We start from the raw sequence: 13,512 nt of genomic DNA, 5'->3' as shown, positions 1-13,512 counted from the left end.
ACTTCAAGAAGAATCAAAATGTTCCTGAACTTAAAATATCTCATGCAAAATATCTCCTGAAATAAGGGAAAGAAAAACAAAAAACTTTGAAAATCTTAATGTTGAAAGGTTGACATGCCAAAAGGTTTCTCTCTTAACAACAAAAAGTCCTTGTACTTATAAATGTCCCTCCCTCAGGTGGTCGGTTCTGTTGAGAACCATGTCCTGCGCCCTGATACGGACAAACGCCATCCACACATCTTGGCGCTGGGGAGCTGGGCTCCCACGTTCCACAAGGTGCTGGCGCTCCCAGTCGTGACACGGAAGGCAGTCACGTGGTGCACGGAGGGTGGCATGGCCTGAATCAGGTGGTGTAATGGTCTGGAATGCTCATTATCGCTAAGGACCTGGTAGTGGTATAAAGATCTCTTTTTCACCATTACCAATTTTTTCTTTCACTCTTATGATTTTTTTTTGGTGTATGGTACAGCAGTATAACTTTTTACTTATTTATTCCATCTGCAGATATGGTTCGTACAATGTACAATGGTCCAATTTCAGAAACTTAAAAAATCAAATAACGAAAAAAAGTGCAATGTTAAGAAAATGAAAAGGCATGCTGCAAATATTCATATATATATCTGACATAGGACATGTATTCAGAACTTATAAAATAAACTCCAACCTACTCAATAATGAGACAATCAACACAACATAGTGAGCAAAGCAACTGAACAGACATCACAAAGGAAGATAATGAGTGGCAAAAAAATGTGAAAGCATTCAACTTTGCAAATTACTAAAGAACTGCAAGTTAAAACCACAAAGAAGCACCACTTCATATCTACTAGAATGGCTAAAACTCAAAAGACTAAGGCCAAAGGCCGGTCAGGATATGGAACAGCTAAAACCTCACACCTTACACTTCTTACAGAGAGAGCACACACCAATCCCGTGACACAGCAACTGTGCTCCAAGATATTCACCCGAGAGAAATGAAAACAGATGACCAAAAAGTCTTGACCAAGAATGTTTAGAGCAGCTTTACCCATAAACCAGAATGTCCATCAAAAGGAGAATGAGGGAACCAACACATGCAATGGGATACTTAGCAATAAAAAGGAAGGCCCCACGTGGATGAATATCCAAACATTAGGCTGAATGAAAGAAGCCAGACACCTAACAGTACATGCTACATTATTCTATTTAATGAAGTTCAGGAACAGGCAAAACTAATCTGCAGTTGTGGTAGGCCAACAGCCACCCAAAGCCATCAATCCCTCAGTGCTGGAACCTGTAAATGTTATGTCTCTGCAGATGTGATTAAGTCAAGGATCCTGAGATAGAGAGGGCCCCTGGGTCACCTGGGGGGACCTAAGTGCAATCCCAAGTGTCCTTATAGGAGAGGTAGAGGGAGGCACAAGACAGACACACAGGGAAAGCGATGTGAAGATACAGCAGACAGATTTGAACAGGTGGCTGTGAAGACAGGAGCCAAGGAAGGCTGGTGGCCATCTGAACCCAAAGAAGCAAGGACGGTCCCCCAGAGCATCCAGAGGGAGCAAGGCCCTGTGGACACCTTGATTTTGGCCCAGTGAGAACTAGTGTGAACCTCTGGCCTCCAAATCCAGAAAAGGACACATCCGTGTTGTTTATGCCACTGGTACCATGCAGCAGCAGCCACAGGAACTAACAGACAGGTGGCAGAAATCAAGCCAGTGACTGGTGAGAGGGGGCAGGAATTGACAGAAGGGGCAGGAAGGAACCTGGGGAGACATGGAGAGGTTCTGCACCTGAGTAGGGAACAAGGAGCACAGGTAAGTTCATCATCGATACTCCCCAAGGGCACTCCTAAGAGCTGTCCAGGGCGCGGTACGTATATTTACTTCAAAAACAAACCTGCCATCACGGGCCCCTGCAGTTCCTGGGGCCAGACCCTTCCAGGCCTCCCAGGTGGGAGGGTCAGCAGCTCTCCTTTCTGGTGCTTCAGCTGATTGAACCGGGCTCCTGCTTCTAGTAACCACAGGAGCAATGACTAGCACACTGAGTAAGAGGCAAACCTGCACACACACAAGTGGGGCCACTCAGTCGGCAGGCCTGCAGGGCCTTCACTGCCCATTCCCAGGACTCCACCTGGCTTGCTCCCAGGGATGGTGGGGCTCGGCTTGCTTGTGAGCCCCCAGGGAGCACACTGCAAAGGCCCCGCTGACCTGGACTCTAACAGACTGAGCACCTATCAAATCAGCAAGGGAACAGGACGGCTCCTCAGATAATTTCCTGGAGGAAATGATCAACCAGAGGCAAGAAGTTCTGGCTGGCTTTCAAAGTGGAAAACCTAGCAAGCTTCTGAGTAAGGGGATCAGTTTTTAAAGCACCTTCCCATTCTATGACAGTCTCCTAGCTACAAATCTTATCTCCAAAAGAAATTTAAAAGAGGAGCTCAGCTCCGTGTTTAACCAACAGCTTATAAGGTTAATAGAGCAAAAGGAACCCACAAAAACGTGAAGCAGAGCCAGCTTTTTCTGAGGCCTTGTTTGGGCCTAGAGTGGAAGCCACTGCCTCATTCTCACAGAAGGAAACAGCATCACCAGGACTCAAAGAAGCTCCCCACCGGAGCCGGGGCCCCAGGCTGAGACACAGCAAATTAGGAGACAAGTCATTTTACCATGAGAAACCCCAAGCTTTACGCTAACATACACGATGTGAAATGTTAAACGCAGCCCCCCAAGATCCTGGGCCAAAACCAAAATGAGATGAAGATCCAGTCTCCAAGATTTGGAATCTGATGGGAGCAAGCTAAACCAAAAAAATGATAGAGGCAAAGAAAAACTGTCCCCCAAAAGTGAGTCGATATCTTTTTACAAACTGTAAGAGGAGCCCAGCTCAAGCAAGAAGCTGCTGCACCAGGTTGTCTTCTCTCCAGCAACCCCAAGTTTAAACCTTCCACTTTTATTGACACGTGGCTCAAAACTCAGCCAAGGGGTGCACGGGTAGTTCAATGGTTAGAATGCCCACCTTCCAGGTGGGAGACCCGGGTTCAATTCCCAGACCATGCACCCCCTGCCAAAAAAAACCTCAGCCAAAACCTGCCTGCCTCAGGAGACTTTAATTGCAAAAACCTCACGTAATCCATCAAGGGGTGACCTGATGGGGACATGGGCCACGCTCCAGAGGAGGGCAGGGGTATTTTCACCTTGGGAAGATCTCAAGAAACCTTCCCAACACATCTGTAATTCCAAGTTTTAGTAAATTCAAGTAATTTTAAGAATAATTCCTTGCCATGATACTTATGCTTCAAACATGAAGACAGCGAGGCCGCCCTCAACACATCAGCACCAGACACAAGCTGCACAGACCACCACGGAGCTGGGAACGCACAGGACCCCCTGCTCGGGAAGACTTCCTTCAGAAACCACTTTCCTGGTAAAAGTGCACGTTTCTGGCGTGTCTATTTCTGATTATATAGTCGAGAAACACACACCCAAGCTGACTGGGTATTTCATATCAAGAAATTTCTGTTAATTTTTTGTTGTGATCATGATACTAAAGTTGTATCTCTGAGTCCCCAGCTTTCAAGGTACTCACTGAAGCATGTGGGGCTGAAGTGGTGGATGCCCAGGCGCTGCGAGAACGATCTGAGGGAGCTGGGCAGAGGGCCAGGAGCTGGGGGCTGGGGGAGCTGGGGGCTGGGGGAGCTGGGCAGAGAGCCAGGAGCTGGGCAGAGGGCCGGGAGCTGGGGGCTGGGGGAGCTGGGGGCTGGGGGAGCTGGGCAGAGGGCCGGGAGCTGGGGGCTGGGGGAGCTGGGCAGAGAGCCGGGAGCTGGGGGCTGGGGGAGGCGGGCAGAGGGCCGGGAGCTGGGGGCTGGGGGAGGCGGGTGAAGGGCACACATGAGGCTCACCACAGGCTTCTTTCCTTCTGAAGATGTCTAAAATTTCCCACAATAAAAAGCTGGTTTGTTTTTAATAGAGACATGTACATGCTGAAATGCTTATAGGTGAAATGATGTCTGGAATTGGCTTCAAAATAATTAAAAATGGTTGTGTTTGAAGACGGAGATGAGACAAGGCTGTTTATGAAGTTGGAGATTGTTGAAACTACTGGGCGGGTGGCAAGTTATTATAGGATCCAGTCTAGTTTTCACACGTTTGAAATATTCCATCACAGCTTTTCTAAAAAGTAAAGAGAAAGGAAGGAAAAATTTTTCAACCCGAATGCAAAAACAGGTTTGAAAGGCCTTTCCCCAACTGAAGAATGAGGGTCCTCACCAGGAGCACGATGAGGTGTGAATGCCCCAAGGCCAAGCCCTGACCTTCCAGTGAGGGCCCTGGGCTCATGTCCCTGTGTCACATACACAGACCCCTCGGGGAAAGGACCGAGGCCGAATGCACAGTCACTGGCATTTCCTTCTGCAGCAGTCAGCCTGGTTCGTGTCGGGAAGGCTTTGATTTGGGTTTCACCAACTGAACGCTTAACACATTTTCAGTGCTCAAGTTATTTGCGTGGAAAATCATTTCAGGCACTGGGACACTTCCTTTGCAGACTGTACCGAAGAGAGTGCACTTGATGACAAGCAAACCCCGCCACATCTGAGAGCATTCAGGAACTACTCCTGTGACCTCAACATGGCGGGGCTGCCACACCACGGCCATCGGCTAGGCGTGTCACACGCGGGCTTCAGCACGCAGGCTTCGTGCGCACAATTACCACGAACGTTCTCGAGGAGACACCACCTAAATGTGCATGAGGTTCCTGGAGAGATATGCCCCACGGCGAGCGCCAAGGCGGTGCCGGGCAACGCGGGGTCCTTCGCCAACCGCTCAGCTCCGGGGCCAACTCCAAGGCCACCCGCAAGCCCACGGGGCAGCGCCCGAGGTACCCGCCTGGCCATTCGCCCTTCAAGGCTTCCCAACACCCCCCTCCACACCACAGGCCCTGACCCCTCCTCACCACGGGCCCTGACCCTTCCATACCAGAGGCCCTGACCCCTCCACACCACAGGCCCTGACCCTTCCATACCAGAGGCCCTGACCCCTCCTCACCACAGGCCCTGACCCTTTCACACCACAGGCCTTGACCCCGCCTCACCACGGGCCCTGACCCTTCCATACCACAGGCCCTGACCCTTCCATACCAGAGGCCCTGACCCCTCCTCACCACGGGCCCTGACCCTTCCATACCAGAGGCCCTGACCCCTCCTCACCACAGGCCCTGACCCTTTCACACCACAGGCCTTGACCCCGCCTCACCACGGGCCCTGACCCTTCCATACCACAGGCCTTGACCCCCACCCTCGTCCTCAGGCTGACCCTTTCACTCCTCAGTTCCTCACACTCCTTCCTAAGCTGTAACGAGACCTTCCCAGTAACTGGCACAGACAAGATCACCTCAAAAGATACCATTTAGGCTTTTTAAATTTCATAATTAACTTGACATAAACCTGTGTCTTAAGAATGGCATGATTTGGGTTTTCTGGTGAATCTACATTAATGATATAGAACTGTCTATGTTATATTTCCTCCAGCTGAACCCTACAAGTTCTCACTCTCAGTTGCATGTATCAAGTTCCCACTAAGAAATCTTGACCACATGCACGTATTCCAGCTTCACTACACTTACTGTCGTATGGAAACTACATTAAAGTGGCCCCACTGCTTCACAATAGTCACCGACCAGATGATCATGCCCTGTGCCCCAGGAAGCGTGGCGCCCTTTGAGTGCTCCCTGTGGCCATCAGCCAGCAGGGCCAGCCACCACAGCGGCAGGAGGTCTTTCCTAGAACATGTCCCGCTCTTGTCATCTACTTTGCTCATAACAACGACAGCACTGCAGACGGTGCTGCCAGCCAGGGGCCCATCGCTGGTGAGCCCTGAACACAGAACTGTGCTTACGCTGCCGTCCGGTCCCGAAGGAGAGCTGAGCACGTACTCCAGCTGAAAGATGACAGCAAACGCCGGGTGACTGACCATCTCCGGGAGTCGAAGGCGGCTTCTGAAAACCAGAGCTTGGCTTCCGGAGCTGGGTGAGAAACAGAACGTGGGAGCAGTCACAGCGGTGGTCCAAGCGCCCACCCCCTCATCAGTGAAGTCACAAGGGAACCCCAGGATACCTGGAACCCCTGCAGCAGCTGCTGGGCTAGTGAGCCTGCCGGGGCCCTGCTGCCGAGCTCCTCAGGGACATCATCCCCAATCCAGGGACTCTTGTTTTTTTCGCATGGGCAGGCACCGGGAATTGAACCCAGGTCTCTGGTGTGGCTGGCAAGAACTCTGCCTGCTGAGTCACGGTGGCCCACCCCCAAGCCAGGGACTTTTAAGGGTCACACACAAAAAAATTTCCAAGTTGCCCAAGCTTCTAGCAGGAAGATGGACTGACATGGCCATGTCGCCAGGAAGTACAACAGAGAAGAGGGACGTGGCCCTTCCAGGGCAGGCCTACTGGGAGGACACTGGCCTCTGCCGGCCTCAGGATAGAAAAGAGAACACTGGGTGCCTGTAACAGCTACCCAGGGAGGCCTAGGCCTGGGGTGAACACAGCAGTGGGCTTTCTCCACTCTGGTTCTCCGTCACATGAGAAAACTAATCACAGGGACACAGGAGGAGGTTAGGAGTCTCTATGGACCTTCAGCTGCCAGAAACCACAAAGTTGTCACAGCGTGAGAAGAGGCTTCTGTCTCCCCCAAAGCTACGACCCTGAGATGTGTCCCCAGCATGGACATCTTAGCAAGAGGCCATTAGAGACAACAGGAGAGGCTGCCAAGACCGCAGGGCCCCAGCCCCAGCCCCCGTGCCTGAGAGCAGGATTCCATCTCCATCCGTCGCTGCTCCGCCCACCCACCCTCTATTCCCATGAGGGCTGGGACCTGGTACCCGATTTACCTGGCCTTCAGGGAGGAGCCGGCTTTCCTGCTGAAGCTGGCAGAGTGGGTGGGCGCCACCTCTGCCTCGGGCACCAGGCCCACGACATGGGGCTTCTGCACGAAGCCCAGCCCATTGTGCACGCCCACGCGCAGGCGCCGCTCCAGTACCTCCAGCGCGCAGCCGGCCCAGGGGCTGCTGCCCTGCAGGAGACACGCGCCGCAGTGAGCCTCCGGGCCAAGGAAAAGGGGCGCCTCCCCCCCCCCCAGAAGAGCCCCCGGAAGGCAGGAAGTGTAAACATGGCCAGATCAGATGGTGCTTGGTCAAGGCGAGTCCAAGGAAATGACAATAAGCAATCCAATCATGCCTGGCTGGCCTCACAGCCTTTTCTAGAAGTTTGGGTTTGTGATAAAAGCTTGATCTTTACAGCACAATTACTTTCTCCACACCCTGACTCTGACGCTGGAGCCCCCAACTCTGGCTCTAGGTGCCCGAGGCCGAGTGGACGATTCTGACAGGCACGTCAGCCCCACAACTGGGCCCAGGTCGCCGGGAGCCCACGTCCCCCACTGCAGGTCCCAACACACCCATCCCGCCTCCTGCACCCGGAGACTTGGACCTGGGGAGGACGGGCAGGTGGGGGGACTAGGCCATAAACCAATAAAAATGGAATCTGCCTCAAAGTGATCGTTGGATATTTAAGTGTTTCATCTTAACAAAAAACATACAGGCATCTAACAAGTGACCTAGGGTATTCCTCCAAACTACTGTTGTTTATGAAATCATGTGATCTTTGCTAAATGATCCTTGAGTTTTCAGGTTTTCTTCACTGTCCTCTGTCAAGGTGAATGGACCTAATTCAGCCTAATAGCCTTTGGGTAATGAAAACAACGCGACAGAGGTGGAGAATCTGCCCGCTGGATAGGAACAAAAATGCAAAGATAGTAAAAATACATAGTCAATATGATTTTCATGGGAATGTAAAAAATTCCACAATGATACCCTTAAAACATCTCTACCCTCACGCAATCCACTCTGAGCAATAAGAAAACAGCAGGAGCTACACCAAGAAAATGCATGCTTCTATTTGAATCCTATTCTCTGCTTCGTTTTTATGATTCATATACGACCATAATAAGTGGAACTACATTTTCAAGAACGCATACAAAGCAAAACAAGTCCATCTCCAGATGGCCTTTATATTCAGAAATAGATGACAATTCACTAATAGTCCGTGGACAACTGGAATGGGTCCCGACGGACTGAGTCACTCACACACGACACATGAGTACCAAACGCCTGCTCTGTGCCCGGCACCAGCCCAAGCCCACGAGCATGACGAGAACAAAGTCAGGTTCCATCCTGGTGGAGCTCCTGGTCAAGACGGTGGTGGGGGGGGGGGGGGTCCGTGGTCAGTCGGACACAGAGCCCAGCAGCCAGGCGCTCTGGGGGGGGGGGTGGTCCCGGGGCGCCCAGGGCAAAGAGCACCCTCTGCTAGACCAGTAGGGGGTTCTCTCCAGGCAGCTGGGTTGGCACCAGGCCTGACAGCCAAGAGGAAGCACGGAGGAAGAGTGCGGAGGAAGTGAGACTGAGGCCGGGAACCAGCAAGTCCATCCCCACCCAACAAAGGCCCAAGGAGCAGTGCAGACAGGCTCCAGCAGGGGCAGAGGTGGCCTCGGGTAGCATCTAGCACGAAGGCAAGAATCTAGCTGCCAGTCCAGGGGTAGTGAGAAGTCGGCTGCAGGGGACACAGGAAGAAAAACTAGCAGACTTGGGTTTTTTGAAAGACTACCCTGACTATGCAGCAAAAAATAAAATATTCTCCGAGACCTCCGAGGAGCACAGGCAACTGGCACTTCCTTAGCGTCCTCCTCCCCAGCTTCTAACAGGAGAAGTAATAAAAGAAGCACCCCCAAAAAATCATCCAAAGCCACCAATCAAGGAAAGCAGCCTATTTATCATACGACAGTCTCCGAACTCTGCTCGCTAAGAAATGGACTCTGAAACTCAGCAGAGTCGTGGCCGCTAACTGCTCCGACCGGAGCTCACCACCCAGGCAGCAGAGCCATCGAAAGCCCACTCACCCCCAGCCCCAGAGCCTCCAGGAACGCAGCCTGGCCATGAGATCCACCTTGGCCACTGGGATGTAGCAAACCCAGACCAGCCTCCCGCATTTGTTCCCTCTCTGGTTCCTCCTGTCCTGGCTGCTGGGGACCAGGGACCCCGTGGGGCACCAATGGAGGTGAAAGACCACATGGGGCACCTAGACTAGCCAGACCCCAGCTCAGCATCTGCTTTGTGCAGAGACACGAGGATTTCAGCGAGCCCCTTCCAGCACTCAAGATTCTGCTAAGCAAGACCAGGGTACACGTACAAGAAAGTCACAGGGCCACAATGGCCAAAATCCGAGAGCAGCCCAGACACCCATCAACAGAAGAATGGGGTAAAAAAGTCATGGTGCCCTCCCCAGAGGAAGCCTGCACAACAAAGGTGGACTCGAGCTCACCGACCACAAGTGGCATCAGGCTGAGCCAAAGAAACGAACAATAAATGAAAAAGTATGACTTCATTTAAATAAAGGTCGAAACCAGGTACATCCTTATTGTTTAGGGGTGCTTATCTGAAAGTGGTCAAAACATAGAGGACAGCACAGTGGAGGTGACTATAAGTCCTGGCTTAGGGGAGCAAGGCGAGAGGAAGAGACCGTGGGAGGCTTCACAAGTGCTAGTTACAAGGGGCTCCCTTCATAATACTTCATAACACTGTGCGTTTAATATTTTACATGCTTTTCTGTAGGTATGATATATTTCACAATAAAAAAGTAAGAAATAAAGATAGCATCAAGTAATACTGAGATGTAGACCACATCAGTTTCTCAGCCTTCTGCTAGTGAAATGTCTTTCTGTTTCAAAAGTCAGAAAGTGAAGACTCCCCCCTGTCCTGGGAGGGGTGGACAGGAAGGCGCTGTCATCCTCACTCCCTAGGGTGACTTTTGTGACTGAGACAACAGACAGGAGTGGCCTTTTCTCTTCCCATCTGGAGGTGGCCTCCTCCAGTCTCAACCAGCAAAGGAGCTAGCAAGGAGGCGATGTGCTCATGGCACAGAGGAAAAAAAACAGACTACAGAGCATCTCACACTTCCACTCCCACCTCTGCTGGGAAGAGAAGAGCTGGGGATGGAGAGGCTACATGCCAGCAGATTTGTGAGTTTAACAAACAGCCCAGTTTTCCCAGATGAAAGGGAAAAAAACAATAAGTCCCCCAAACGTGCAAAGTTTCTTCCAAGAGTCCTGTGACATATAAACAAGCTTCTATACAGAAAGACTATTAGAATCCTCATCATTAGAGGTGAAAAGAACCCTAGAGACAATCTCACACAACTGAGTGTCTTTAAAACTGCAAGTCCCAAACAAACAAAAAATAAAGTAAACAAAACAAAAATAACTGCAAAACAACAGCATCACTGCTGGAACGGCACAGCAGAGAAAGCAGCAGAGTGTGTCCTGCACAGGAGGGAGGGCGCCAGCAGTGGAACTGCTCCACGGGCTGGCATGTGGGGGGGGGGGTCACACTGGGTCACAGCAGGCCTGCAGGTTGCCACCTCCCACCCCCGTAAATCCCCATGTCCCCATGTGACCCCTGGCAGAGCACTTCAGAACCACAGAAGACTCCTGAGTGAATTTCAGAGCAAATGACGCATGACATCACCGGGAGGTGAGAGGAAGCCCCTGAGCAGATGGCTGGACAGACAAAAGGGCTGGGATTTCTAATCATCTCCTAGAAATGAGCCATATATCCTCAAAAATGTCCTTAGTAGATTATTTTATGGGTTTCCCTGTGTCCATTTAGTGATTCTATTTACTTTAAATGAGGAACTGTTTCAAAATAAATCAAAATTAATGTTGACCTGAAAAGTCGGCCTCTGTTCATAGCAGCCTATTCCCAACAGCCAGTGGAAAGAACCCAGGCCTCCATCAGCAGCAGAGCAGACAAACAGACTGGGGTCTGTCCACACAATGAAATATTACTCAGCCATAAAATGGAATGAAGACACCACAGTGAGTGAAATAAGCCAGACACAAAAGGACAAATACTGTATGATTCCACTTACATGGAATCTCTAGAATAAGCAAATCCATGGAGACAGTAAGTCAGAGCTTAGTGGGCATGCTGGTTTGAATCTATTATATACCCCAGAAGAGCCATGTTTCAACCCTGATCCAATCTTATAGGAGGAGCCATTTCTTTTAATCCTGATTCAATACTGTAGGTTGGAAACTTTAGATTTTCTCCAGGAAGATGTGACACACCCAATTATAGGTATTAACTTTGATTAGATGGAGATGTGACTCCACCCATTCCAGATGCATCTTGATTAGTTTACTGGAATCCTTTAAAAGAAGAAACATTTTGGAGAGAGTCAGGAATGACAGGAGCTGCCAGAACCAACAGAGCCAACAGAATGGACAGAGCCCCGGGGCTCTGAAGATTCCTAGAGACAAAGCTAGCAGACACCGCCATGTGCCCTTCCAGTTGAGACAGAAACCCCAAACATCATCAGCCTTCTTGAACAAAGGTATCTTTCCCCAGATGCCCTTAATTTGGACATTTCTATGGCCTTGCCTTAATTTGGACATTTTTATGGCCTTAGAACTGTAAACTTGCAATTTAATAAAGTCCCCTTTTTAAAAGCCACTCTGTTTCAGGTATATCGCATTGTGGCAGCTTGCAAACTAGAACACGGCAATGGGGAGTTAATGCTTAAAGGGGACAGAGTTTCTGTTTGGGATGATGTGGAGCACAGCGTTATGAATGTAAGTCCCATTAAATATGTAAAAGTGGCTAAAATGGGAAGTTTTGTGTTGTGTATATGTCACTACTGGGGAAATTTTAAAAATTAACAAATATACAGAATAACTCCTATTAAAATGAGGACCAGTCCAGACCTGGGTGCAGGACCTCTGTCGTCATCTAAGCTAAGTCAACAGACGGGTGGCGCGGCAGGGGTCTCCAGAGGAAATGGCTGAGCGTGAGGTCCCTTGACTGCACAGAAGAGGTGCCCCTCTTCAGCCATACAAAGGGGGGCAGGAGGATAGGCCGCCAGTGGCCGACCACCCATCCTCACTGCATCAGGCGCCAGCAGTGCAGATTTTACAGAGCTGCCCTGGAATGAGACCGTACCTCCCGGACGCGATCGCTGACAAGGAGCTCCAGAAGCTCTTCCTCAAACTTCTCAAGAGACGGATACAGGATGAAGAACACATCATCCAAGTAGCACGTGACAGGCTTCTGCAGGCGAGGCTTCCGAAGGATGTCACCTGAAACAAGAGGGCCGCAGGTGGGTCAGCCCTGGAAAGACAACTAGAGGCAGCCAGGGGACTCCCACCTGTCCAGGGTCTCAGGCCGTGGACGGTGGGATCCATGGGTAGAAAAGAAAGCTTGAGCCCACCACTCGGACAGAACACTAAATTACAACCCTCCTGGTTTCACACAGACCACTGAATTGAGCAAACAAATGCAAATTTCACTTGTAGTCCAACTTCCACCCAAAATTTCCTCCAAGAACAAATTTTATAATTCAGGAATTCAAAGAACACAGGATACAAAGTGCAAAGCAGCATCTGCTCCCCTTCAGCTTAGTTTCCCTTCATCACTCAATTCCTCTTGAGCGAGAACACAGCCAACTATGTCACTTCTACTGAGTTTACCTCGAACCACCTGAGACATACCTGAGCCCATCAGGGAACAACAAGAATACCAACTGGGCTCGGCTCCACAGAAGTCCCCATTCTGACCGAGAGGCATGTGTCAGGCTCCTCAGGGAGGGGAGTGGGCAGTAGCCTCTAGCATCTAGATCAGTGCCTGGCACAGGGCAGGTCCATGACAGATGAGGGCCAAGAGAGTGAGGAAGCCAGGTCTGTTTAAATGCCCTTTGCAGGAGCTCTGGGACAAAGATGCAGGCAGAAGGAGGAAGGAAAAGCCACCTGTTTCTTCATCACCGCATAACCCTATGGCACCTGACCTTACTTTCCCTCACTATCTCTGTCTCTTCCTGAGTTTTAATAATTATTTAAATATATTTAGATACAAGGTCTTAAGAGTTTAAAAGCCAATTCCAAAAATTAAAAAAAAAAAAAAGAGGTAAAACTCAGTGTTGACAAAACTGAAGTGAAAAGAACACTGTTACCAAGCCGGGAGGTTCTAAATCGGGATGGATGAGAGCAGGTTTGTTCTTGCCTTCATACGTATCAAGGGCCTTCACAGCATCTCTAGCCATCTCCTGCCCCAGGAACTCCACTTTCATCAATCCAGCCAAAGAAAATAATCAAAGATGGAGGTAAAGAGTTACGTGCAAAGCTGTCCATTGGAACATCACTTACAAGAGAAAAATGAAAACCAAATGTTCAGCAATAGAATAATGTTAAATAGACTGTATTGTTCATGCATAAAATGAAAACAAATATATTTTCAAAGATCTTTTAATGATAGAAAAGTAATCATGGTATTATAGGTAAAAAGAGTAGCATATAAAACTATATATTCCACCAGATGCCAATTTTATTGACAAATAAATACATTTACATGTATAGCTGCAAGTGATAATAACAGATTATTTCCTTCTCTATGGTTTTCTGTATTCTTCCCATTGCAAACATGTCTACACTGGCTGCTTCTAAGAAAG

At 49.8% G+C, this 13,512-nt stretch overlaps 1 protein-coding gene across 9 annotated transcripts in view; it reads right to left on the bottom strand.

Moving 5' to 3' along the window:
• NPHP4 (nephrocystin 4) overlaps positions 1-13,512 on the bottom strand; it is a 184,115-nt gene that overhangs the window by 103,816 nt on the left and 66,787 nt on the right. For 8 of the 9 annotated variants that reach the window (XM_077151501.1, XM_077151505.1, XM_077151504.1 and 5 more), the window contains 3 exons: positions 12,012-12,148; positions 6,852-7,033; positions 5,868-5,994 (listed from right to left, as the gene is read on the bottom strand). In XM_077151501.1, coding sequence (XP_077007616.1) covers positions 5,868-5,994; positions 6,852-7,033; positions 12,012-12,148 — 446 coding nt within the window. Of the gene's footprint in view, positions 1-5,867; positions 5,995-6,851; positions 7,034-12,011; positions 12,149-13,512 lie in introns of those variants that run through there. The other variant, XM_077151507.1, reaches the window with a different exon arrangement.

Source organism: Tamandua tetradactyla, chromosome 2 (genome assembly GCF_023851605.1).
Source record: "Tamandua tetradactyla isolate mTamTet1 chromosome 2, mTamTet1.pri, whole genome shotgun sequence".
NCBI classification, from domain to species: domain Eukaryota; kingdom Metazoa; phylum Chordata; class Mammalia; order Pilosa; family Myrmecophagidae; genus Tamandua; species Tamandua tetradactyla.
Note: the sequence above shows the minus strand (reverse complement) of the source record. Positions and strands in the feature narration are given on the sequence as shown.